This window comes from Pithys albifrons, chromosome 13 (genome assembly GCF_047495875.1).
Source record: "Pithys albifrons albifrons isolate INPA30051 chromosome 13, PitAlb_v1, whole genome shotgun sequence".
In the NCBI taxonomy this organism is placed as follows: Eukaryota; Metazoa; Chordata; class Aves; order Passeriformes; family Thamnophilidae; genus Pithys; species Pithys albifrons.
The window spans coordinates 5,173,597-5,198,908 of NC_092470.1; the positions used below are offsets into that span (position 1 = coordinate 5,173,597).

At 54.4% G+C, this 25,312-nt stretch overlaps 1 protein-coding gene across 2 annotated transcripts; it reads right to left on the reverse strand.

Moving 5' to 3' along the window:
* Positions 1 to 2,209: 2,209 nt before the first annotated feature.
* CD276 (CD276 molecule) lies at positions 2,210 to 21,050 on the reverse strand. 2 transcript variants are annotated; one of them, XM_071568420.1, is made up of 8 exons: positions 13,591 to 13,645; positions 10,790 to 10,934; positions 9,198 to 9,548; positions 8,545 to 8,841; positions 6,955 to 7,095; positions 4,813 to 4,854; positions 4,399 to 4,434; positions 2,210 to 3,262 (listed from the first exon to the last, which is right to left on the reverse strand). In XM_071568420.1, exons 2-8 carry the CDS (start codon positions 10,836 to 10,838, stop codon positions 3,240 to 3,242), a joined length of 939 nt encoding a protein of 312 aa, XP_071424521.1. In that variant the 5' UTR covers positions 10,839 to 10,934; positions 13,591 to 13,645; the 3' UTR covers positions 2,210 to 3,239. The 2 variants fall into 2 exon arrangements, with proteins under 2 accessions (XP_071424521.1, XP_071424522.1); XM_071568421.1 differs by lacking the exons at positions 10,790 to 10,934; positions 13,591 to 13,645 and adding an exon at positions 20,976 to 21,050.
* Positions 21,051 to 25,312: the final 4,262 nt, after the last annotated feature.

Genomic DNA, 25,312 nt, shown 5'->3' on the forward strand with positions numbered 1-25,312 from the left:
CTTGAGCCCATCGTGCCCCCTTGTCCTATTGCTGAGTGCCTGGGAGAAGAGACCAACCCCCACCTGGCCAGAACTTCCCTTCAGGCAGTTCCAGACAGTGCTGAGGTCACCTCTGAGCCTCCTCTTCACCAGGCTAAACACCTCCAGCTCCCTCAGCCTCTCCCCACAGCACTTGTGCTCCAGTCCCTTCTCCAGCCTCGTTGCTCTTCTCTGGCCCCGCTCCAGCCCCTCAATCTCTTTCCTCAACTGAGGGGCCCAGAACTGAACACAACACTCAAGGTGTGGCCTCCCCAAGGCAGAGTCCAGGGGAAGGGTCACTGCCCTGGGCCTGCTGGCCACACTAGTTTGGATCCAGGCCAGGATCCCATTGGACTTGTTGGCCACCAAGACTATTTCCTGCTCATCATCCCATGGGAACAAGTACACATAGAAAATGGTGCTTCTTGCAGATCCTTCATCTCTGGAAAACAAAACTGAACCCCAGGGCAGGGCAGGGGCACTCCTGGGTGCCAAGCAGCTTTGGGGTCCAACCCACACCACAGGTCATCCAAAGCATCCCCATCCAAGGGGATGACAGGGACAGGCAGGGGGATCATCCATCCCATCCCACTCCAGGGTGGGGTATCCGGAGAGTCCCTGCGTGCAGGGACGTGGCTCTATCAGTGTTCCCATCCAAGGGGACAGAAGGGCATTATCCATCCCATCCCATCTCATCCCATCATCCAGCCATGCCTCCTCAGAGGGAGGCAGCAACAAAGCTCAGCATCCCCGTTCCCGCCTCTCTCCAGAATTAGGTCAATAGAAAAAGCAGGAAATCTTTATTTAATATTGATGGGGCGAGTGGAGCCACCATCGACCGGCACCGGGAGAGACTCACCCCGGTGCTTTCCAAAATAAGCTGCCAAATGGGACTGTGGGGATGTTCTTCACCCATCCAGAGGGGCTGGATGCACTCACAGCCTCGCCAGCTCCCAGGAGGGATGAAGCAAACACAAGTGAGCTGCTGCCAGCTCTCACTGCCAGGTCCTTCACACTCTGCATCCCTGTTAAATCCCACTTTCCCAGCTGCCAGGTTCACCATTAGCCAGCAGCAGGAGGAGAAGGATTTGGGGCCTTTTAGGAATGGAAAAACAACCCACAGCTGACCAGTCTCATCCCTGCCTGGGTCTTATCACAGGACCCACAAACCAGCACACAGGATTAAGAGCTTGAAGAAGAGAACAGACAGTTTTCTCCCAAAAAAACCCATTCCCTGAACAGCCCCAAAGGCAGGATGGAGTCTGGGGACAACCGGGACAACTAAGCTCCTCCTGGGGTGCTTATCCCAGGCCAAAGCCCAGCACATCCTCCCAGGAACAGTAGCCCACACTTCAGGAGGGCTCATCACCCTGGAGCCACCTAAGGAGTATTTTTCCTGGGCTTCCACAGCTTCATTATGATTTTCACCCTCGCCAGCCTCCTAAGCTCCTATCCCTGCATAGCCCAGGCTGCATTTTGCCAAAACCCCTCAAATCTGCCCAAATAAAAGCCCCAGAAAGCTCCCAGCCAGAGGAGACATCCCCAGGGATGCTGGCACCACCTCAGGACCTTCAACGCTGTCCTGGATGTGGGGACAATTCATCCCACTGCCCGCCAGGGATGAGTTAACCCAGGGGTGGTTAATGGCTTCATTCCCCAGCCCAGTGTCTGGGCACTAAACAATATTAATGGCACCTCCTGGCACCTCGTTAAAACTTGCACTGGCATTTAATTCAGGCTGTAGATCAAACCCCTCAATGCAATCACCATCCATCCCCTCCCTAATCAGGGGCTGAGACCAGCACATGTTCCCTTGTCTTGCCTTTGGGAATATTTTCCTATTGGAATTCAGAGCTTGGCCTCATGGCAGGAAAGGACAGCTAAAAATAGTCCCTCCACAGGTGGTGTAGGAAGGTTCCTTCCCATCAGATCCTGCTCTCATCCCAGCACTGGGATTAACCAGCCTGAATTTTGGAGCCATCTCAGACAGATGATGGCATCCCTTTGGGATTTTCCTCTTTATTTCACTGCCTGAGGGATGAGGACAGGCATTGGCCATTTGCTGCCAGCACTGTGGGATGGATAAGGGCAGCTCAGACGGTGTTGAAAGGGGAAGTTTTTGTCTGGGAATTCATATCTTCAAACTATTTCAAAGTTACACACCCCAGAGACCACACTGAGGCTGAAAGCATTGGCCAAAACAACCCCAAATTTATTAGTGAAGGCACAATAAACCCTTCAGATTCTGGATTTTAAATAATGACTAAAACCAGCAGAAGAGCCACTGGGGACTTCTCTGTCCCTGGAGCAGGACCAGGGGCACACCAACCTCATTCTCCCTGGAAGTTTGGGTGCCCCCAAGCCCCCAGCAGCAGTGGGAGGACCCCCAGGGCATGCACAGAGACAACACCCCAAGATCCCATGGGAAAAGTGAGTCCTCAACCCCACACACTGGCCAGGTTTGCCCCAACCAATCCTTCAGCCCCCAAAGCATCAGCTCTGTCACCACAGGGAGGACAAGGAGGCTTCTCCTGGCCAGCAGGTGCCCCCCAAGGCTGCCCTCCCCAAAAATCCCAAGTCCCAGGCAGGAGATAACCACCCCAATGGGATTTTGCATTAAAGGCAAAAATGTAAGTCTGGTGGGAATCACAGTGTTGCAAAGTGTAAAAATAACTGTCCCCACATGTCCCTGGAGTGGTGCTTCCATCGGGGCCGAGAGCACCGTGCCTGGGGGTCCCTGTGTCCCACCCATCCTCCTGGAGCCTCCAGGGCTCCAGCAGTCACCTCGCTGAGCCCATCACTGCCCCAGAGGCCTCTGGGCTTGGGAAGGGCAGTGAAACCTGCCCTGGAAGGCACCTGGAAGGTGGTTGGCTCAGCTGGGCCACGTAGAAAGAGGCACAGAGGGTGCCTGGGGGAGGGAATGGTGCTGGTTGTTCTCAGCCCCACAGGGGGATGGACAGGGAAGGTCCCTCATCCCACACACACCATCCTGGGGAAGGATGTACCAGCCTTCAGAGCTCACCAGGGATGAGGAGACACAGCCTCTCTCCAGTCCCAGGGCACCCCAAAGACGTGGCCAGGGAGGGAGAAGGGTGATGGGACCCGGGATGAGGGGTGGCAGCAGGTCCAGGTCCTCCCAGGGAACCCAGAGCTCGTCCCCAGTGGGGACATCTCAGCTGGTACAGGGCACAGGGCACTGCCTGGTGGTGCCCCAGCTCCCGTCAATCAATTTCTTGCTCGTTATCTGGGAAGGAGAAGAAAAAACTCAATAAATAATTGATAAACACATTAAAAGAGAACAACTCTGAGGTCTAACTTATAGGTTAACTTGGTTGCAGCAGCTCTGGGCTCTCCTTGCCCAGAAAAACTGGGATCCCCACTCCCAAGGCTGATGTCAGCCTCAGGCAAATACCACATGTAGGTGTGCTTTTAGCCTTTCATCCATCCTCCTGGCTAGAAATGCCCCTGCAGCCAGCAAATCCTGTGAGGTGTTATTATTCAGGCTTCCTTTCTGCTGCAAAAGTGGTCAAGGAGCAAGTGGGAGATGCACTGGCACATGGGGTCTGGCACATGGGGTTAAGCAAGCAGGATGCACTGGGAATGAAAAGCCAAGGGGCCAGGGAGTGGAGTACAGTCAAATAAAAGAGGGAGGAAGGGTTAAACTAGCAGTGATTCACCAGCAGAGGAGGCCAAGCCTCTGATTTACTAAGAAAGGAAATAAATTAAAAGATTGAGATCTTGGGATGGGAATGAATCTGGGATTGACCATGCATGGAAAGAGCTGGAGCCCAACCTGGCTGGCAGCACCAAGCCACGAGCCTGGGAGGAGATAGTGACAGGCAGAAACAGCAGCTGAGGCTCCAATTTCCATGAATTTCCACCTGAAAGTCAGCACCAGGCTGCTGCTGGGGAACTCTGCATGGGGAGGGATGGAGATCTCTGCAAGGGCAGGACCAGCCCCAGCAATTCCTCTCCTCTCAGCAAACCAATGGCAACACTCAGAAGACCCACATTCCTTGCAGTGACCTGGGTTGGTGGCAGGAGGGTTTTCTCAATCCCAAGCTGTCCAAGAAAAGGAAGGATAAGAGAAAAAACATCCTGTGGAAGTGACTGGGTGCATCATTCCATCACTGCTGGGAGATATGAGCAGCAGCCAGGCCAAGAGCAGCCCAGGGTGGGAATGGGTGCTGGGAAATCACTGATCTGGGAAAATCTGACTGAAAACTGGGGTGGGAAAAAAACGAAAATTGAAAATACAGAAGAAAATACCCCAAAATCCAATAGATGCTTTTACATACAGATCTGAGCATCATCTGGAGGTGATGATTAGGGTGAAACCTTCACCAGAGGCCAGCTCATGGTTCTGACAATTCCACTCACCGTCTTTGCTCTCTGTGTTTTTCAGCAGCTGCAGAGCTGTGAAAAGCAAAACAGCACATGGTCAGTCCCATCTCCCTTGCAAGGAAACACCTCCCCAGAGTAAGGAGGTAAAAACCCCATTTTGGGGAACACACTCCAATAATGACATCAATTTCCATTGCAAACCATCCTCTGGTCCCTAAATCTCTCCAGCAGAGGAGACAGCATTGCAAGTGGGGTTGCTCCTGTGCCAGCAGATAAAGGCAATCACTGGGTGCATAATTAACCTGTTTGATGCTTTTTTATTATGGGATAGAGTGGCTTATCAGGGAGGTACCAGGTGAGGGATGTGTTGGAAAAAGGAGGAACATGTGGCGGGCTGAGCATCAAAGGAGGGGCAGTAAAATACACAAGAAACCAGGACCATGAACCCACCTGTCTTGGGTTCTTCCCCCTCCTCATCCTGCTCCTCTGTCCCTGCAAAAGAGCAAGACAGAGTGTGGGAAGTGTGCCAGCACCCACACTGAACTCCACCTCTCTGGAATTTGGGGATGCCCTTTGGATCACCTGCTGCTGGGAGCAACCCACAATCACTGCATATCCAGGGTTTGCTCAGGATCAGGTGCTGCTGAGCTGCTGGTGGTGCTCAGCGAGGTGACTGGCACCCACCTGAACCCAGTGACCCCACGGGGGTATTCCCCCAGCACAGGGCTGTGCCAGGGTGGCACATTCCCTACAAGCAAAGCAGGGAAAGCCACAGCTCCGGGCGAGGCAGCACAGCCGGCGCAGCCCTATTTATAGCACGGCTGCCATCTGGAGTGGCGCTCAGCAAGGGGCTTAGCGGGACACCACGGATATCCCAGCGCCTCCAGGACACCCCCTGAGCACCAAGGGAGGGGCAACCCCCTCCTACAGCACCCACCAGGCTGCCACCCTTGGAGCACGGGAGCTTCACACCCCACGGGCGAGACCTGCCACGCTGCTGTTCCCAGCAGGAAAGCCCATCAAAAATCAGTGTTCCCATGAGCCTGGCAGGCAGGAGAGGCAGGAAGGGTCCCTGCCTGGCTTCTGGCTGAGCAAGAGCCACGGCAAAAGGTTATTCCTGAGGGTGTGCAGCCATCAGTGGAAACGTCACAGGGTGGGAGCTGTGTCTTGCTGCTGAAGGACTGAGGTCAGCTGGCTCTGGGCCACTGCTGAGCATCATGGCCCTGAAAATCCCCTGGCTGAGGAGAAAACACTCTGCTCAGAGGTAGAAAAATTATATATATATTAAAAGATATGCATGTAATTTCTGCAGATGTTTTCCTAGAGAAACAGCCCTCTCTGTCCTCACTGCTGGGGACACGGACAGCCAGGAATCGTGGTGGCATTGCTTCCAATGTCTTTCCTGGAAAGGAGAGAACTGAAGTGGGAGCCCCCAGGGAGAGAGACCCAGCCCTGCAGAGTGATGCCAGCACGGAAAGGCTTTGGCAGAGCAAATGCTTTGGGAGGCAGCAAGGGAAAACAACCGGGAATGCCAGCAAAGCTGCTTCCTCAGCCATTTTCGGAGCACGGCAGCTTTTTAAAGCAACAACCCCCCCCTTTTTGTGCAAACACTTCTCCATAAATAAAAAACCCAACCCAAACAGGAGAAGGATGCAGGAAACAAGAGCACAGAGCATCTCATGCTATTTCCATGGTGGTAAGTGCTAGAGGCACTTGCAGGAGATGCTCCTGGCTGTGGGTACCAGATACATGGAAGATGCTTGGAGCAGGAAAAGGGGGAGACAGGTTGGGTGAGGGGAAAATCAGGTTTGCAAGAGCAAACAGGCAGCCAGCACAGGCTCCATGGCACAGATCTGCTGATGCCACCACCCCCTGCATCACTTCATCCTGTCAAAACTAGTGTGGCCAGCAGGCCCAGGGCAGTGACCCTTCCCGTCGACTCTGCCTTGGGGAGGCCACACCTTGAGTGTTGTGTTCAGTTCTGGGCCCCTCAGTTGAGGAAAGAGATTGAGGGGCTGGAGCGGGGCCAGAGAAGAGCAACGAGGCTGGAGAAGGGACTGGAGAACAAGTGCTTGTGGGGAGAGGCTGAGGGAGCTGGGGGTGTTTAGCCTGGAGAAGAGGAGGCTCAGAGGTGACCTCAGCACTGTCTAGAACTCCCTGAAGGGAAGTTCTGGCCAGGTGGGGGTTGGTCTCTTCTCCCAGGCACTCAGCAATAGGACAAGGGGGCACGATGGGCTCAAGCTCTGCCAGGGCAAATTGAAGTTGGAGATCAGAAGAAACTTCTTTGCAGAGGGAGTGCTCAGGCATTGGAATGGGCTGCCCAGAGAGGGGGTGGATTCCCCATCCCTGGAGGTTTTTCAACTGAGCTTGGCCGTGCCACTGAGTGCCATGATCTGGTAAAGGGACTGGAGTTGGACCAAGGGTTGGACTTGGCGATCTCGGAGGTCTTTTCTGACCCAATCCATTCTGTGATTCTGTGATTCTTTAAAAGATGCCACCACCAAGGTAAACCTGTGCTTATTAACACTCCCCCCATTCGATCGCTCTCTGCAAACAGTTCCCCATTTTCAGGTGAAGCAGCTGTCACATTACCTGCATTTTCCTCCTCTTCCTCGCAGCTCTCCCGGATTTTCTTGTGGCACACGTAGGCCAGGACGACGAGCAGCCCCAGGACGCAGATGGCGAGGCCCACGGTGACCCAGAGCGCGGCGGCGGGGAAGGCGAGGTGCTGGCCTTGCGGGGAGGGGACAGACAAACCGCCCGGGTGAGCATCCCTGCCCCACACCCAGCACCCCACAGTGCCAGGGGGGGTGCTGGCACAAGGCTGGCTTTGGAATCAAACCGTCAGTGCATCTAATTATGGCCTCCCCAGTCAGGGAAGCAGCAGGTTGAGTCACTCCCTAAAATACTTTATTAACCTTTATATAACTGCACTAATAAAATCAGCTGCAGGCTGACCCTTTCCTTGCTAAGAAGCTCAGAAGAAGCATTAGATGATGATGCACTCACTCCCTATGCCCTCTCATCTCACACCAGGAGGGCAGGAAGGATGGGAATATCTTCCCCAGGGTCTGGAACCATAGAATGGCCTGGGTTCGAAGCAACCACAAAAATCATCCAGTTCCACCCCCTGCCATGGACATTCAGTTCCACCTTCCACTATCCCAGGTTGCTACAAACCCCACTGGACCTCACCTTGGACACTTCCAGGGATGGGACAGCCACAGCTTCTCTGGGCAACCTGTGCCAGGGCCTTCCCACCCTCCAGGGAAGAATTTCGTCCCAATATCTCATCTAACCCTGCCCTCTGGCAGGCTCTGAATCCATTGCCCCTTGTCCTGTCACTCCAGGCCCTTGTCCAAAGTCCCTCTCCCTCTTTGTTGTAGGCTCTTTCATGTATTGGAACAGCCTGGCAGGGAATATCAGGGGATATCTCCGGTAGCACTGGGAATTCAGTTATTCCCCATATTACTGCTCCTTCAAATAAAGTCTTGCCCCAAGCCCTGCCCCTCCACTGATGTCACCCCAAGGGTGACCATTTTCTTGCATGTTCAAAAGCCCACCCAAAAGCCACCCCCTGCTCCCAACCAGCAGCAGCCACTCAAGTTTTCCTGCAAGAGTTTGGTGCATCCAGCTAGAAAGTTTATGCTCCATCAGGATCCACCTTCCCAACCCAGCAAATGCTGTACCAAGAGTAATTAAACACCAATTAATGCTATGGGAGAGGGCAAGAGGTTGTAAGGAGCTTTGGGAGGGCAGTGTGGGGAGCTTGGAGCGAAGCAGTGAGGCTGAACATGTTTGATGGGCTCCTCCAGCCTGTATTCCTGAAGTAGGATTGGTGCAGCTGGGATGGAGATCCCCAGATTTAGAGCACACCATGGCCATGGGCTAAGGAGAAGACACCTGCCATGCCCTGTGCCAGTGGTTTGGACTAGATGAGGGCAAGGAGCAAAGCTGATGACTAAGCAGCAAGGACACTGGTTCTTACAGGGACACTGGCATGAGGTCACAGCCTGAAATCACCCTTGCAGGTCCATGGGGGAGAGAGGTAGAGCAGAGACATGAGGTAGCACCACCCAGGGTGGCTTTGGGCCACAGTAAGGATTCCAGATCCCACTGTCACCGTGGTCACCTTCTCCAGACAGAGCCCAGCCCTTCCTTCCCCCAGATTTGGTGGCTCACCCGTGATGGTGACGGATGCGTGGCCGTGCTGCTGCAGTACCAGGTTCTGCACCAGGCAGGAGTAGGTGATGCTGGGCTCCACCAGCACCTGGAGGACGCTGTGCACGTCAAAGAGACCCTCCTCGTTGGCCACCTGGGACGTGGTGATGTTCTCTGTGATGTTGCTGCCCTGGCTGTCCTGCCAGATGACGTTGGCCTCGGGGTAGCCATGAGAAGCATGGCATGTCACAACTGCCAGGTCACCTGGCTTCAAGTCCTTGCTGGGCTCCAGGTTCACACTGGGCTTGGAGTAGGGAGCTGCAAGGGAAAGGACAACCAGCATGACACAATGGAGATAACCAAGGATGAGGATCTGGAGCAACCCAATTGGAGGCTGGGCAAGGCCCAGGATAGACTCCTCCAGCTGATAAGACAAATCAGCTGAAGGCTCCCCAACTTTGGATCATTTATGGCCATGCTTCCAAGTGTTCTCTTAACTGGGAGCTTCTCCATGGTGACAGGGAAGGGATTGCAACCTGCACAGCAGTATTTTGGGGAGACACAGCTCGTTAGTCCCTAACAGAGACATGAAGTCATGGGGAAAACACAGCAAGGGTGGAGAAAGAGGCTCACTGGGGAGACAGAGAGTAACACCCCAGCTGTCCCTGTCTCACCTGCCACCTGCAGCGTCACAGCCGCGCTGTTGTAGTCCCGGACCCGGACGAAGCAGGTGAAGCTGCCCTCGTCCGCGATCTCCACGCGCCGCAGCAGCAGCGACACGTTGCCCCGGGGCAGCTGGTCGTAGAAGAGGGACGTGCGGTTGGTGTAGACCCTGCCCTGGTCTTCCAGTTGGTCCCTGCCACCTGAGAATCTGTGGACCAAGCGCTTGGTGTCTGTCAGCTGCCAGATGAGGCTCAGGTCGTCCAGGCTGAAGTTGGCCTCCGGGGAGAAGGAGCAGCGCAGGGTGGCATCTTGGCCAAAAAGAGCCACCACGGGCTCATCCGGGACCTGGATCTCCATGGCACCTGCAGGAGGGACACAAGGGCAAAAGCACGTGGTGGTGAGACCTGCAAAAGCATCTCCCTAATCCTCTATCTGGATAACATCTAAGCAAATGGAGAGATGACCTTGGGAAGGACCCATGGGCAGGTGGCATCTCAGGACTGTCCCCAGCCAAGCCCACCCTGCCAGATGGGAGACAGTTTCACATCCAGCACCACACCAGGGGCACCACTGCCTTCAGCTGCCAGACACAGCTATGGGCACCCAAAGCTGCACCCCCTGGGACACACAGCCTGGATTGTACCCACAGGAGACAGCACTGGGCACACAGTTCCATGTACCCAGGATGAGCCAGCTCTGGCCAGGCTGGCAGGCACTAGATGGCACCAGTGCTCCAGCACGATGCCAACTGGTGTGCCATGGCACGGTGCCAACCTCATCCCAGTGCTCCAGCACAATGCCAATCATGTCCCAGTCCCACGGCAGGATGCCAACACTGCCAGGGAGAAATCCATCATGCTGGCTGGTCCTGGGGTGCCCACTGGCACCGATGTTCCCTAAAGCAGACCCAGGGCAGTAATTGCCCCCAACTCCAAAACAGGGAAGGAAAGCGGGAAATCTCACCTCAGACCATGGATTTACTTTATATTCCATGCTCAGCACCACTGCAGAGCATAGCAAAGGTGTGTTCCCATGGCAAATACCTCCCACGGGATGAGTGCAGCAATGAGACATTAAATTTGAGGCAAGAGCCCAAGTGGGGAGGATGAGGAGCTGGAGGGGAGGATGAGGAGCTGCCAGGAGGATGAGGAACTGAAGGAAGGAACCAGGCAGCAGGAGGCCTGCCAGGAGCTGCAGACAGACAGACAGGGCAGGACAAGAGCATCAGGCAGCCTGCCTGGCTCCAGGGAGACTCCAGAGTGTCACATCTCCCTCCAGCTAATAATAAATGCCAGTAGGTTTTAGGAACCAGCCTGGCTAGAAGCAGTGCTGGCTGTGGAATCCAAAAAGATTCAGTCCCGACATCTCTCCCAGGTAAGTCAACACCTTCAGGATTTACTCCTCCCCTGGCTTTACAATTCAGCTGTAGCACCTGAAAGGAGGGGTGCTACCACATATCACCTCCACAGAGTAGCCAGAGGACCCCAACACAGGAAAAACACCATGTGGGAGCTGCCACTAGGCAGCTTTGTTTGGACAAACATGGCATTAAGGACATCTCCTGTGGGGTGGTGACACACTGACCCCCCCAGGCTCTACTCACCTGCCAGGCTGAGCACCAGTGCTCCCAGGACAAGCAGTGGGAAGAGCATCCTTGGCACTACCGATGTCTGGGTAAGAAAGCAGGAGTGAGGACAGCCCTGGGACTTCTCACAATGAATCTTCTCTCCTGGAACAAGTGCCCTGAACTGAGGAAAAACAGAAAGAAACACTGAGATGTGCTGGGAACCAGGGACAAAGAGCAAGAGAAGGGAGGAGACCAGCATCAGGCCAGGGATCCCACACCAGCTGTCCTCACGCAGCACCCACCCTGTCATAAAACTTGGGAGGGGCTTCATCTCCACCCTGGCACCAGCCAAGGGATTGCTGCATCCCCAGCATCGGGGAGCCGATGGAGCCGGAGGCAGCTCTTGTGCCGGAGGCGTTGGCCGGTGCCCTGGGGAAGCCACGTGAGCCTCTTCCCTTCCTCCCTGCTTCTCCTCCCCTTTGTTTCTCTCTTTCCCAGCTTTTCCTCGCAGCGCGGGGCTGTTACATCCCTGTCCTCCTCCTCCAACACGAGGCAACTGGCTCACAATGTCCAAAAATTGCTAAAAACTAAACAGAAGCAGCTAAACGGGAGAGGTTTGCAGACTCCTGGCTCTGCCAGCAGCTGTAGGGCTGGAGAGGTGAGGGCAAGCTGCCCGGCACCGCTGGCTACCGTGGCTGGATTCCCGAGCATCCCTCCCAGCCCTGCCAAAAGAGCTCGTGACCCGCGTTCCTCCCTCGCAGCAGAAACGAGCCGCAGATATCGCAGCGCCGCTGCCGTGTCCCATCCCCGTCCCAGCGCATCCCAGAGCTCTGCTGCTCCCTCCGGAGCCTTTAGCACCGACATAGCCAAATTTGAAATGAATCAGTGTCGTGGCACTGGTTTCCCGCGCTCCAGTAGGAACAACTCGGGCCATTGGTGCCTTATTCCTTAAATCCCCCTTAATCAGGGAAAAGGCAGCCCCAAAGCTCTGCTGAGCTCAGCTCCCATGAGGGAAACCGAGGTAGAGGGAATGGGGGGAAACTGAGGCACAGTTTTGCCCCAAGAGCTCTGAGGGAGCATTCCCTTTCCTTTGCTCCCAGTCACAAGGCTTATTTGGGGAAAACAAATCATTCAGCTTTTTTCTTAAACCGTATCTCTGACTCTCTCGCCTTCTCCCAAGTGGACAAGCCCAGAGCCAGCCCTGTGCCAAATCCCAGGCGGTGGGGAAGGGAGGGAGCCATGGTGGGAGAGGGTGATGGGGCATCCCTCAGCTCAGCTGCCCAGACGAGGGAAACCATGACTCATCTCCCTTGGATTTCTTCCCTTTTCCTGGTGATGCTAAAATAAATTACATTTTACGGGTTTCATGCCATGTAAGTCCTGCCAGACCAGCTCAGAGGTGTCACGGGAAGGGGACACCCATGTCCTCAATCCTCCGTCTGCAGCTGGAGTCTCTCCTTCCAGTGACTCAGTTTCCCCATCCCTCTGGTGTCATCCCAGGACAACAGATGGGCTATGCCCCAGACCTGAGCTTCTATCAGAAATCACATTCCTTGGAAGAGGGATGCCCTTGTGCAAGGCAAACCAGGATGGGTGAACTCTCCGGAAACCCAAGGAATAATTAAATCCCCCTAGGAATCATACGTCAACCCTTCCCTATTTTTTATTTACTATCACGCAGCTTTTCTACAATACCCAGACTATCAGCTGCCAAATTATCACTCTGAGGTGTGAAGAAAACATCTACAGATCCAGGAATTAGTCCTTGCTCCCCAGTCCAGCTCAAGCCCAACTTTTGGGGATGCCTGGGCTGAGTCCCCCACTTTGCTCCTCTCCTGGCTGGGGTTTGTGCCAGCCAAGAGCCCAGCTCTGCTCTAGACTATTTTTAGTTGTTGCTCCACTTCTGGGTGCGCAGCAGCAGCTCCTCACTTGGGGATGGGGGACACAGGAAAGCGGGGGTGGAAAGTGGAGTGCAACCCTCAAATTCCAGGTGGGGATTCAGGGTGTGATGTTTGGGGTTAGGAAGGGACAAGGATTTGGGGTGCGATGCTTGGCAGGAGGAAGGCTTGAGGATTCAGGGCAATACCTGGTGACAAGAAGGGACAAGGATTTGGGGTGATACTTGGCAGAAGGAAGGGATGAAGATTCAGGGTGCAATACTTGGCAGGAGGGATGGGGATTTGGGGTGCAATACTTGGTGGCAGGAAGGGACAAGGATTTGGGGCGATACTTGGCAGGAGGAAGGGATAAGGACTTGGGGTGATACTTGGCGGGAGGAAAGGATGTAAATTTGGAGTGGTACTTGGTGACAAGAAGGAGAGGGGGGTTATCCCTTGTCTCAGCCCGGGGAAATGGGGAACAACTGCTTCCTCTCGGGATTACGTTCCACGTGTAGGGTGTGTTCAACCCCGTATATGAAATAGGGCGTTGTAAATCGGATTTCTAAGCATCCCGGGATGCCGCCTTCCCTGAATCCACACGCGCCACGGGAAGCAGCGGGGTCACCGCCTGCCCCCCGGGACTGCCCCGCATGAAAACGGGGACACCCCGACACCCCCGAACACCGGCCGAGGCCCCCCGAAACCCCCAGCACCGGCTTCCCCCTGTTATCCCGGCGGGGATCGGCTCGGGGGAGCCTCATTCATTCGGCCCTCCCGGAACACCGCCCGGGTCCCGCGCCCCGGCCCCGGGAGGGGAGCGGGGGCGGCGGCGGCTCCTCCCGCGGGGCGCTGCGGGGCTGCCCCGCTCCCGGACGAACCCCCGAGCCCCACCGAACCCCCCGGGCCCGGCCCGGCCCCAGCACCGCCCCCGGGCCGGGCGGGCCCCCCGGCACTTACCGGGCAGGCGGCGGCGGCAGCGCGCGGGTCCGGGCGGCGGCCCCGGGCCGATTGGCTGCGGCCGCTTCCTGCCGGGAACGGCGCGGGAGGAGCCTGGAACTGGGCACGGGATCGGGGGCTGGGGATCGGGGATCGGGGCTGGGAATCGGGGAGAGAGGGGCTGGGGAGCGGGGAGAGAGGGGATGGGGATCGGGGACAGCGGGCCTGGGGAGCGGGGACAGCGGGGATGGGGAGCGGGGACAGCGGGGATGGGGATCGGGGAGAGAGGGGATGGGGATCGGGGAGAGAGGGGATGGGGATCGGGGAGAGCGGGGCTGGGGGGTCGGGGACGGCGGGGCTGGGGGATTGGGGAGCACAAAATGGGCAATCGGGGAGAGCGGGGCTGGGCGATCGGGGAGCACAGAATTGGGGAATGCGGGGCTGAGGGACTGTGGAGCACAGAACTGGGGACTGGTGTGCCCGGAGCAGGGGAGAGAAGGCTGGGGACCACTGAGCCGGGTGATGTGGTGTGCACGGAACTGGGGGATGGGGGAACACTGAGACAGGGCACTGGGGAGCACTGACCCAAGGGACTGAGGTATATGCTGGGCCTGGATATTGGGGTGCACAGAGCTAGGGAATCGGAGCTTATAGAACCAGGGGACTGGAGTGCACAGAGCCAGGAGTACACATGGCCTGGGCACTGGGATGCATGGAAGTGGGATAGACATAACCCAGGGCATTGGGATGCATGGAGCCAGGGAACCAGAGCACAGCGAGATGGGATGCTGGGATGCACAGAGTTGGGGGCCAGGACACACCAGTGCAGAGGACTGGGGTACACAGAAGCAGGGAATGTCGGGGTGCACAGGGCTGTGGGAACAGGGAGCATGGAGCCAGGTGAAGCCCTCAAAGCTGGGAGATGCAGACCCAGGGGACTGGGGTGCATGGACTAGGGATTTTGGTGACCTCAAATTCGGGATGGGGTGCACAGAGCCAGGCCAAGGTGAGGCAGGAAGGCTGAGCCATCTCTGGGAAGAACAGAAGGCAGATGGAGTTTGCCTTGCAGAGACCAGGCTGCTTTCACAGGAAAAACCTGGCTAATGATTTACTCACACCAGCTGCCCAGAAGCACCAGTGATGCCACACTGCTGGGCAGAAAGTGCTGCTTGGGGATAGAGGGGAAACCCTCAAATATCTGGGAGCCATGACACTGGAAGGGGACACTCAAGAGGGTCTGCCATCTAGAAAAGCAAGACCTCAGACACATGAGGCAACGGGGCAGCCTCCCTCCTGCATAAGCCACCCAAAGAGGCCACAGTTTCCTTGGAAAACCCATCCTACCACCTTCTGGGGTTTGCTTTTCTGGGGGTGCAGCCTAGCTGGGCTCTGGGGGGACCCCACCATCAACCCAGCAAACTGCTTTTGGCTGGGGCAGTGCTGCAGTGCTGAGCCTCCTCCCACACTCCCAAACATACAATGTCTCCTTTTATACAGCCTCGGGACAGCCAGCACCGCTCCCGACATGCATGGAGGGATATATCCCCAGAGAGCGGGAATGGAGCGTGGCAGGGAAGGAAGAAGAGGAAGAGAAGGAAGAGCAGGGCACTGGGAGGGAGCCAGCTGATTTTTCAGCAGCACACACACACCAGATGTTTCCCCAAAGGAAGCTAGTTTTAGTTTTTAACCTGATTTTCACAAGGGGCCCCTCCACACCAGCAGCTCTTGCCATTTCCCCAAGGATCCGGTGGATTCCCGAGGCTTCATCAGCTGCAGTCAGAGCCTGTGTGGGAGGTTTGGGTCTTTCATTGCTCCAGAGCAAAGGAAGCTCCTCACCCTTTTGATTACAGAGGAAAGCTGGAACAACCAAACCTGGAGAGCTCAAAATTAAAAGGTGAGTAAAAATAACACAAGACATGCTATATTTAAAATCATTTCATATTTTTTTACCCCCTTGCAGGTAGTGGAGGATTTTGCAGTGCTGGAGCTGGTAAAAGGCTGCCTGCCTTGACCTGGGCACCAATAGGGAAGAGCAGCAGGAAGAGGAAAGGATGAGGCCAATGTACCACAGAAGCCTGTGACTAAATCGGGAGCCCTGCTCTCGATTCACAGATGTGCCCTGCAAATCAGGAGTATTTCTTTTCCCCTGCCCAGCCTGAAGTGGGCAGTGCTGGGTGTGCAGAGTGCTGTGTGATCCCAGCCTTTCCCGGCTCCAGGTGAGGAGCTCCTGCAGACCAGACATGGGCCATGGCATAGAATCATAGAATGGTTGGGGTTGGAAGGAACTTAAAGCTCGTCTGGTCCCACCCCCTGCCATGGACAGGGACACCTCCCACTGTCCCAGGTTGCTCCAAGCCCTGTCCAGCTTGGCCTTGGACACTTCCAGGGATGGGGCAGCCACAGCTTCTCTGGGCAACCTGTGCCAGGGCCTGCCCACCCTCCCAGGGAAGAATTTTTTCCCAATATCCCATCTAACCCTGCCCTCTGGCAGTGGGAAGCCATTCCCTGTGTCCTGTCCCTCCATCCCTTGTCCCAAGTCCCTCTCCAGCTCTCCTGGAGCCCCTTTAGGCTCTGGAAGGGGCTCTCAGGTCACCCCTGGAGCCTTCTCTTCTCCAGGTGACCCCCCCAGCTCTCCCAGCCTGGCTCCAGCCCAGAGGGGCTCCAGCCCTGGAGCAGCTCCGGGGCCTCCTCTGGACTCGCTCCAGCAGCTCCACATCGTTGTGTTGTTGTTGCCCAGGGCTGGGGCAGCTCTGCATGTGGGGCCTCACCTGAGGGGGAAGAGGGGCAGAATCCCCCCCTCCCCTGCTGCCCATGCTGGAGGGGATGCAGCCAGGGATGCAGTTGGCATCCCTGCTGGCACATTGTCCTTGTCCTGTTTTGGAGGCTGATGAAGAAGATCCAGCCTTCACCCCCCTCTGCTGCAGCAGGGAGCCAGTGGTGGGATGCACAGACCTTCTGCACAAGACAATTCCCTCTCCCAGGTTCAATCACTCCATGGCATCTCCAGCATCAAAACTCAGCTCCCCAAAAACAAGAGATAGACTCTCACAAAGACTCCCCCCAAAAAGACACAAAGTCTCACACTGCCCAAGGCAGGGCTTCACATCATCACAGCTTCATCACTTTATCTCTTCTCCCAACAGTTCACATGATAAAAGCAGCATCACAACTTTGATATCTTAACCACAAGTGCCTCTCTGCTCCTGTTGGTCTTTGAAGGTACAAAGTGAGCATCTGAGCACCTGGAGCTTTCTTAGTGTTAAATAGAAACCCAGGAAAAACTAAGGATCTTGGAAACAAAGGCAGACTTTTAACATCAAAACATGCTAAAAATTAAAATCTGTGCTGCTTGCAAGTCTGCTTGTAATTAACAATGAAAGGGTTTCCAGGGAGGAATTTAAATAGTAGACGTTCTCCATCCCAAATGATCATTTTTGGCTGATTTTCCTTCCCCAAACCCTGCAGTACCCAAGGTGTGTGCATAAGAAATGTGCATAATAATGACCCGAAAAAATACAGAAAGGACTGCAATTTGCAAGTTTAATTTCATGCTCAGCCAGAATTTGATCAAGGGGAGCCAGAGAGGATGGATGGAGGTGCCAGGGCAAATCCAGAGCCTCCCAAGAAGGTGGCCACAGTGTGTGGGTCAGCACTGGGCATCCCAGAGAGGCTTGCATGGATGTTTCTCCTTCCCATTACCAGCATGGAAATGCTGCACAGCCCCAGTTTACAGCTGCTGAGGATGCAGGAATCAAACATGTGATGCCCAGGAGGCTCTCCTGTATTTCCTCCCAGAGCAGGGCATCTGGCACCCACATCTTCTGGATGGATTCAGTACAAGGGGATGGAGGATAAATCCCACTTTGACTATGTGCCAATTTCCAGCCCCCAGACCTGCCAAGATCATTGAATCCCAGAATGGTTTTGGTTGGAAGAACCTTAAAGCTCATCTCATTCCACCCCCTGCCACAGACAGGTACCCCTTCCACTATCTCAGGTTGCTCCAAGCCCTGTCTAACCTGGCCTTGGCACTTCCAGGGATGGGGCAGCCACAGCTATTTTGGGGCAACCTATTCTATCCTGATCATCCATTTTGGAGACCAGCTGGATTCACTTGATGGTAACTGCATCACCTCAATGGATGCAGCTACTCCACTGCAGAATCCTCGGACAGATGGAAAACAGCTCTGGCTCCTCAAACGAGACAAAGGAACATCATGGTGGCAAAACCACAGGGTGTGAGGGAGCAGAAAGGGGGTTTCAAGGCTTTCTGAACCAAGAGGCAGAGCAGCAAGCCAGTTCCAAGAAAAAACCACTACCACAACACCAAACCTGGGACTCCCAAGCCTTTTTTGCTGAGGCTGCATCTGGATAACCTCAGTGCTGCTCCCTCAGGAGGAACTGAGCCTCGAACACTCCGGATGTGGCCATCCGAGGGGCAGGGGCGGCGCTGGGGCCAGCGAGTCACTCACCAGATGTTTTAGGTCCGTGTGTGGGCAGAGGCTGCTCTGAAGACAACACAACATTTTCACAGCACATGAGGGTCGTTCATAAGCTGAAAGCCCAGCACAGGCTCCAGATGCAGAGCCAACTCAGTGGGAAGCTGGTGAAAATAGGATGAGTTCCCAGATGTGTTGCACACCCAGTCAAGCTCTGATCCTACACCTGGTGGCACCCAGGTATGCACATCCCCCTCCTTCCCAAACACAGACCCAGCAAGTCCCCACCACCAGGAGATGCCCAAAATGGGGGTTTAGAGCCTTCATCTGTCTCTCAGTTCAGACCAGCTGCAGCAGATGGTTTTCCCTAAATTAAGGGAGCTTTTATCCATCCTAAAATCTGCATAAAATCTAGCATGGCAATAACTAGAAATGCTGGAAGAGGTCTGGGCTGCTAGTGCTGTGCTCCCACAACTGCAGATCAACTAACCCCACTGAGTTTTATTTGAAGAATTAGCCATTTATTAGGATCAGCACCCCAAATTCCCACTGGGGAGCCCCAGTGCAAGGGAAGGGATGGGAACATGCACTGGGGAGTGGGGATAGGGCCAACACTGCATTTGGCCAAACTAGTGTGGCATTGTCCTGAGGGGTCTGCAAGGTGAGCACCGGGTCAGCCCACAACATGGGGGTCTGCACTCCCAATAAAGCTCAGGAGAGCCTTCCCAACACGTGTGCCAATGGCAGGTTCCTGCCTGCTGTGCCCAGCAGTCAGCCAAGCCCATGCAGCCTCCCCAGATCTAAAGGTGTTTATTTTTTTAAAATGGTATTAAATTTGCAGCAGTGGTGGGAGCAATCCTGGCCCTGGATCCCTTCCACACATCTCTGCTCTGCTGGGCACAGCTCAGGCAAGATCCTTGGTGGAAGTGACCATTTCCCAGAGCAGAGTCAGAGCACATTAAGGGAGTTTTGCCCCAGTCTGGACTCCAGGGATGTCTGTCTGCCATCAACACCCCAACGCCACACCATTGCCTGCCTCCTCATTGCCATGGGGCCCTCAGGAGCAGGGAGATGACTCTGCCTTGTTCACAGAGGATTCTCCAGAGCCTGCCTCAGAGCAGACACCTCAGGATGAAAAGGCTCCTCTCTGTTCCAGCTGCATTGCCTTTGGGGCACTAAGGGATGAAGAGCCAGCTGGTAGGCTGAGCTGTGCTCCGGGCCCTCAGAGAGGACTTCCCCTCTCCCACACATGGAAAATGAGGCCTTTTCCTTCTCCTTCCTCTGCTTTGTTTCCACATCCTTCCCAGGCATCACTCAGCCCCTCCAGTCAGCCTTGCTGCCATCAGCACTCAACACCTCTCCTACGGCCACCACCTCTGCCCTCCAGCAGCCCCCTGGGCTGAGGGAGGCTGGGACTTGTCATCACCAGACAGCCAGCAAGGACAGCATGAAGAAGGCACAAAGATGGGGCTTTTCCCTCCAAATCTAAGAAATATGAGAACTACCCTTCCACACAAAGGCATCAGCCCCCTGTGTCAGCTCCCTGTGTCATCACAGCCTTCTCTGTCCCAGAACAAGCCCCATAGCAGGATAGCCAGGGCCTGTGCCCCACCATCTCCCTCCAGCCAAGCCTGGGAGGGAGCAGAAACATCACACCTGGAAACCCTGAGGTCAGAGAAACGCTTGGAGTCCAGCACTGATACCTTGCAAAAGGCACCTCTTTGTCCTGCAAGTGACTGAGACCACTGGACACCTCAGCTCTGGTCCATGGTGTCCTCTTCAGTGTAGGCTGAGCTGGAGTTGGGGCAGCAATGGGAAGCTGCAGAGCCCGCCCAACCATGGGGTGAAGGCTCCAGAGTGCTGGCAGAGGCAGGAGGTGTCAAAGATCACATCCATGAATTTCCCCCCTTATCTGATGGATACTCCCACCAGCCCCCACAGCTTTAGAATCAGTTGGGTTGGAAGAGACCTCCGAGATCATCAAGTCCAACCCTTGCTCCAACTCCAGTCCCTTTACCAGATCATGGCACTCAGTGCCACAGCCAAGCTCAGTTGAAAAACCTCCAGGGATGGGGAATCCACCCCCTCTCTGGGCAGCCCATTCCAATGCCTGAGCACTCTCTCTGCAAAGAAGTTTTTTCTGCTCTCCAACTTCAACTTCCCCTGGCAGAGCTTGAGCCCATCGTGCCCCCTTGTCCTATTGCTGAGTGCCTGGGAGAAGAGACCAACCCCCACCTGGCCAGAACTTCCCTTCAGGGAGTTCTAGACAGTGCTGAGGTCACCTCTGAGCCTCCTCTTCTCCAGGCTAAACACCCCCAGCTCCCTCAGCCTCTCCCCACAGCACTTGTGCTCCAGTCCCTTCTCCAGCCTCGTTGCTCTTCTCTGGACCCGCTCCAGCCCCTCAATCTCTTTCCTCAACTGAGGGGCCCAGAACTTTCATGGATTTCTTGTGACAACAACCAGATGCAGCTTTCCAAACACTGACACGTGGCCACCTCCTACCTGTGTGCCGTCATCCCCAGCCAGGACATGTAGCTGGTGTCCCCACTCTGTGTCAAGGGCTCCATCTCCTGACCACACCAGACAAATTGCCTGTTCACAGAAAAGCAGTCAGGAGCCCAGGGCTCCTGGTTCAGTTACAAAGCATGTGCTGCATTTTGATCTCCCAGGAAATTAATTCAGTTCAGAGCAGCTCAGCTCTCTGTAAATATTAGTAAGGTATTTTCTTATCAGAGGAAAGTCACCAGGCTTTTCTTTTCCCCAGCAACACCTCTGCAAGATTACTTTCACTGTGCCTTTCATCAATTCATGGTTTGGGAAAAAGAAGGGTTATCTCTGAAACCTTTCCTTAAGGTCTTTTCTTCAATAAACTCAAAGCCCCACATTGCAACAAACAGCAAACTACATGTAGGCAGCACAGCAGCAACAGCACAGCCAACCTTGAGGGAAATCAAGTGGAATAAATACCTGGGCAGTGCCAAAGTGGAGCCACAGGACGGGATCACCATGTCCCAGGGAAAGCGATGACACCACAGCCTGGCCATGCAGAACTTCAAAAGAGCCCTCACTGGGGAGGAACAAACCAGTCCCAGGTAATTAAGGACTCAGCCCACTTACACACAAGATAAGGTGCACAGGATTCATGCTGCTCCCTATTTATGTGCACATAAACACGTTTGAGGATTGCCTCAAAGCTGCACAGACTTGCCCCAAGCACTGGTTGACTCAACACTTTTATTTACAACTAGAAGTTACATGAAGTTGGCCAAACCTTATAGCAGGTCACGACTGCCCAGAGAAGCTGTGGCTGCCCCATCCCTGAAAGTGTCCAAGGCCAGGCTGGACAGGGCTTGGAGCAACCTGGGATAGTGGAAGGTGTCCCTGCCCATGGCAGGGAGTAGGATGGAATGAGCCCCCAAACCAAACCATTGCATGACTCTGTGATCCCAATCCAAAGCTTTACACTATTCTCTCCCTAAACATAACCTTGTTCATCCATGATGGAAACAGCTGGGAGTGTGAGGTTACATTATATCCCAAGACGCTCTGGATCTCAGCTCCTACCTGGGAGGTGCCTGCCAGGGACCACGCACGACCCAGCAGGGCCATGAGCAGCCAGTCTCTCCTGGCAGCCTCCAGCACCCAGTCCCTGCTTTCTGTCTGCTGTGAGACTCAGGAGGCAGAGCCTGCTGGGAGCCTGTGGATGGACACACAGCCCACCCTCTCCTGCCCAGCATCCCACCACTCCAGCACCACCTCCACAGCACAGCAGCATCCCTACAGCAAGGGGACCACAACACCATCAGTGTCCCTGCTGTTACACACACCAAATACACCTTTCAAGCCAGTTTCCTAGGAAGATTAAGTGTGTGGCTGTCCCTCCTGCCTCCAGGAGTGCACTAGCAAACTTTAAGTCCAAAGCTGAAGGGGCGGTTTGGTTCCTACCAGGCTGGGTAGGAATCCAGCAGGAGTCAGAGAAACACACACACAGCCCAAGGGGGACAGTTCATATTCTGGCTGCCCATCAGCTGCTCCATCCCAGCCATGGCCTGTGCCACAGATCTCCCAGGAGCTCACAGGGGAGAAGGAGCTATTACAGCAGTGGGAAAGGGATGATCCAATGGAAATTAAGCCCTGAGATGGAATAACCCCCCCCCCCCCCCCCATTGCTGCTGCTCCCAGAGCAGCTGATTTCAAGTGCACCACATTTCCAGGCTCACATATTTTTGGAGCCCACCCTGTGCTTCACAGAACAGAGCTTTTTCCAAGAAAAGCCCTTCCCAAAGCAGCTTCTCCATCTCAGCACCATCCTCCTCCTCCTCCTCCTCATTCCTCTCTTCCTCCAAGGCAGCTGCCAGCAAGGAAGGGAAGATGGCAACTGCAGAAGTCACTACAACGCTTGTCTGCGGCTGATGCTTTTGGCTTATAAATTGCAGCTGTCCCGTGGCAATGTGTCAAATGCATCGTGCACAAGATGCCACATTCACACCATTACCCCCATCACAGTCCTCCCCACACCATCTGTTTGGAGCAGGGCCCCCTCAACAGGTGGCTGGTGGGACGGTAAGAGGAACCATCAGCTTTCCAGGGGATCTTGCAGCACAGGATACACCAACTTTCTCCCAGATATCCTGTTGCCTGCTTAGGAACGGTCCCACAAGGAGATTCCCACTCACGGAGGCAGGCGAAGATGTTGTCACGACAAGCTGAAGATCAGCTGTTTGCTCCCACTCGCTTCTGCAGCGGCTTGATGGGCCTCGGGGGAGACTCGTGGCATGGACCCCCCTGGGGATGTGGACACATGTCCCACCTGCCCCACAAAGTGCCCAGGGGAAACACCCCCCAGAACACAGGGACCTCCAGGACAAGTTATCTGAGCTCATGCAAACACACTCCCATGGCAGCTTTTTTTTAACTTTTATCCTGTGGTTTGTTTGGGCTCTGCTCAAATCGAGGCCAAAGAAGGGCAGGTGTCAGCAGAAGCCTGAAATAACCACACACCTCTGCACCCTCCTCATCGGCTTTTTCTGAGCACCACATGGCCTTGGGACTGAGGTTTATCTGAAGTTTGGAAACCAGTCCCAAAGCTCACCAGCATCCCAGGGTACAGCACTGTGTGCTGGAGCCTGGAGACCCCAGGGAGGGGATGGAGGGGAAGAGATGCTCCTGCTCACAGCTGCACAAGCCCCACCTCTGCTCCTGGCACCCCGGGTTTGCTGGAGGACAGCCATCCTCCACCACCCACCCAACCACAGCCTTGGAGAGGCAAACCAGCCAGGACTGCTGGCAGAGACCTCCACAGATGAGATCTCCAGCCTTGCTGCCACTCTTCAGTCTTCCCAGACCTGCCTCTTGCTCCTGGCAAGCTCAGAGCCAGTTCTCTTTCCATGCATACACCCCCAGGCTCAGCATCTCTGTCTAAGGGCCCTTAGAGAGACACATTCTTTGCTCTTCTTTAGGTTACCCTGTCCAATTTATCATTTTTTTTCTTCAAAACTAGTTCTCCTTTCTAAAAGCTCATGGGAAGGAGGTTTCAGACTTTCCACTGAAACTGGCTTTTTCCTCCACCCATTCTTCCCTAAAACTGTAATTCAAACAACTTTAATTGTACATTATTTTCTTCCTGAATTGCCCCTATGGATAATTTATCTTCTTTTAGTGTAGCTGTAGGGAGTACAATCTTATCTTTCAGTTCCAGCAAGGCTGACAATTTCCTATCTTCTGATGCCTTCTGCTCTTTACTATGTCGGGGCTTTGTCAAAGAGTTGATTAAAGCAAAATTGCTTTTTGCTGCAATTTTACTGCAATCTAACCCAGAAATGCCCAAAGAATCACAGTCATCTTTCACAATGCTCATCTGTTCACTGCTATAAATGCCTTCCCTGCTCAGGCTGGAGCAGCTCAGATTCTGTACCAGCCTTAATGTTTGCCATCAATTAAACATCCCCTATTGACACTCCTGCGAGCTTTTGAGGGTGAGATACTGGAGATACTCAGCCGAGCCCGTGGTCACTCACCGTTAGCCCCATTGTTCATTTTCTCCTATTGATAAAAAATATTCTCCTCATAAATTACTTTTCTTTTAGCAAGTGCATCCAGAAGCTGTTCCCAAGCCTCCTCCACTGCAGCTTTCACAGTAGCTCATTTTTCAAAGAGTCTGAAGGCCAAACAGTATCCCCAACTCGCACACAGAGTCTAAAATCTCCATGAGAAATGCACAGTTCTCCCAATTTAGTTCATTTCCAGGCCTTAGCAGGGCACAGAATCATAGAACATCCCAAGCTGGAAGGGACCCACAAGCATCATCAAAGTCCAACTCCAGGCCCTGTACAGGACACTGCGAGATGTGGCACTGACCAGCAGAGCCCCAGCCCTGAATCCACTTCTTGGGGGTTATCACAATACCTTTTGGCTAGTCTAAGATGACTGTAGGATTTTGGCTATCCCCATCCAGCTGGGAGAAGGTTTCTGGATCCAGTGCATCACACCTCAGTTTCAGGAAGGTTTTGGCGTTCCACTCCTCTCCTTCCAGCTCCTAAAGAGCCAAATCCATCAGGAAAATGGTGGGTTTTGTTGCACTGACAATGCCTTGGGATCTCACATGATGCCAGGGAGACCCTACCTGCCAGGAGAGGAGATGAAAACTCACGTTTCAGCTATCAGCACATCCCTCCTCATTGCTCAGACAGGACAGTAAGAACAGTGTGGTAGCCCAAACCAGAAGCTCCAGCTCAGACCAAGAGCACCTACCTGGCTCTGAGAGTATTTGGAGCAACAGGCAGAGGGTGTGGGTGGGTGGGGGTCCCACATGAATCACAGAATCATAGAATGGATTGGGTGGGAAAAGACCTCCGAGATCATCAAGTCCAACCCTTGGGCCAACTCCAGTCCCTTTACCAGATCATGGCGCTCAGTGCCACGGCCAAGCTCAGTTGAAAAACCTCCAGGGATGGGAAATCCACCCCCTCTCTGGGCAGCCCATTCCAATGCCTGAGCACTCTCTCTGAAAAGAAGTTTTTTCTCATCTCCAACTTCAATTTCCCCTGGCAGAGCTCGTGCCCCCTTGTCCTATTGCTGAGTGCCTGGGAGAAGAGATCAACCCCCATCTGGCTATAACTGCTCAAGGCTATTAAAATCTATTAGTGTCCCCCTGGCTGAACACAATTCTTTCTTATGACTGTATTTATTTTGGGTGTCATACTCTTGAGGGAGAAGGGAGCCTCAGGTTTCATCAAATCATTTTTATTAAGCCATTGCATCATTGGCTAAAATAAATGTGCCCTAGGGCAGCACAGCATTCTGAT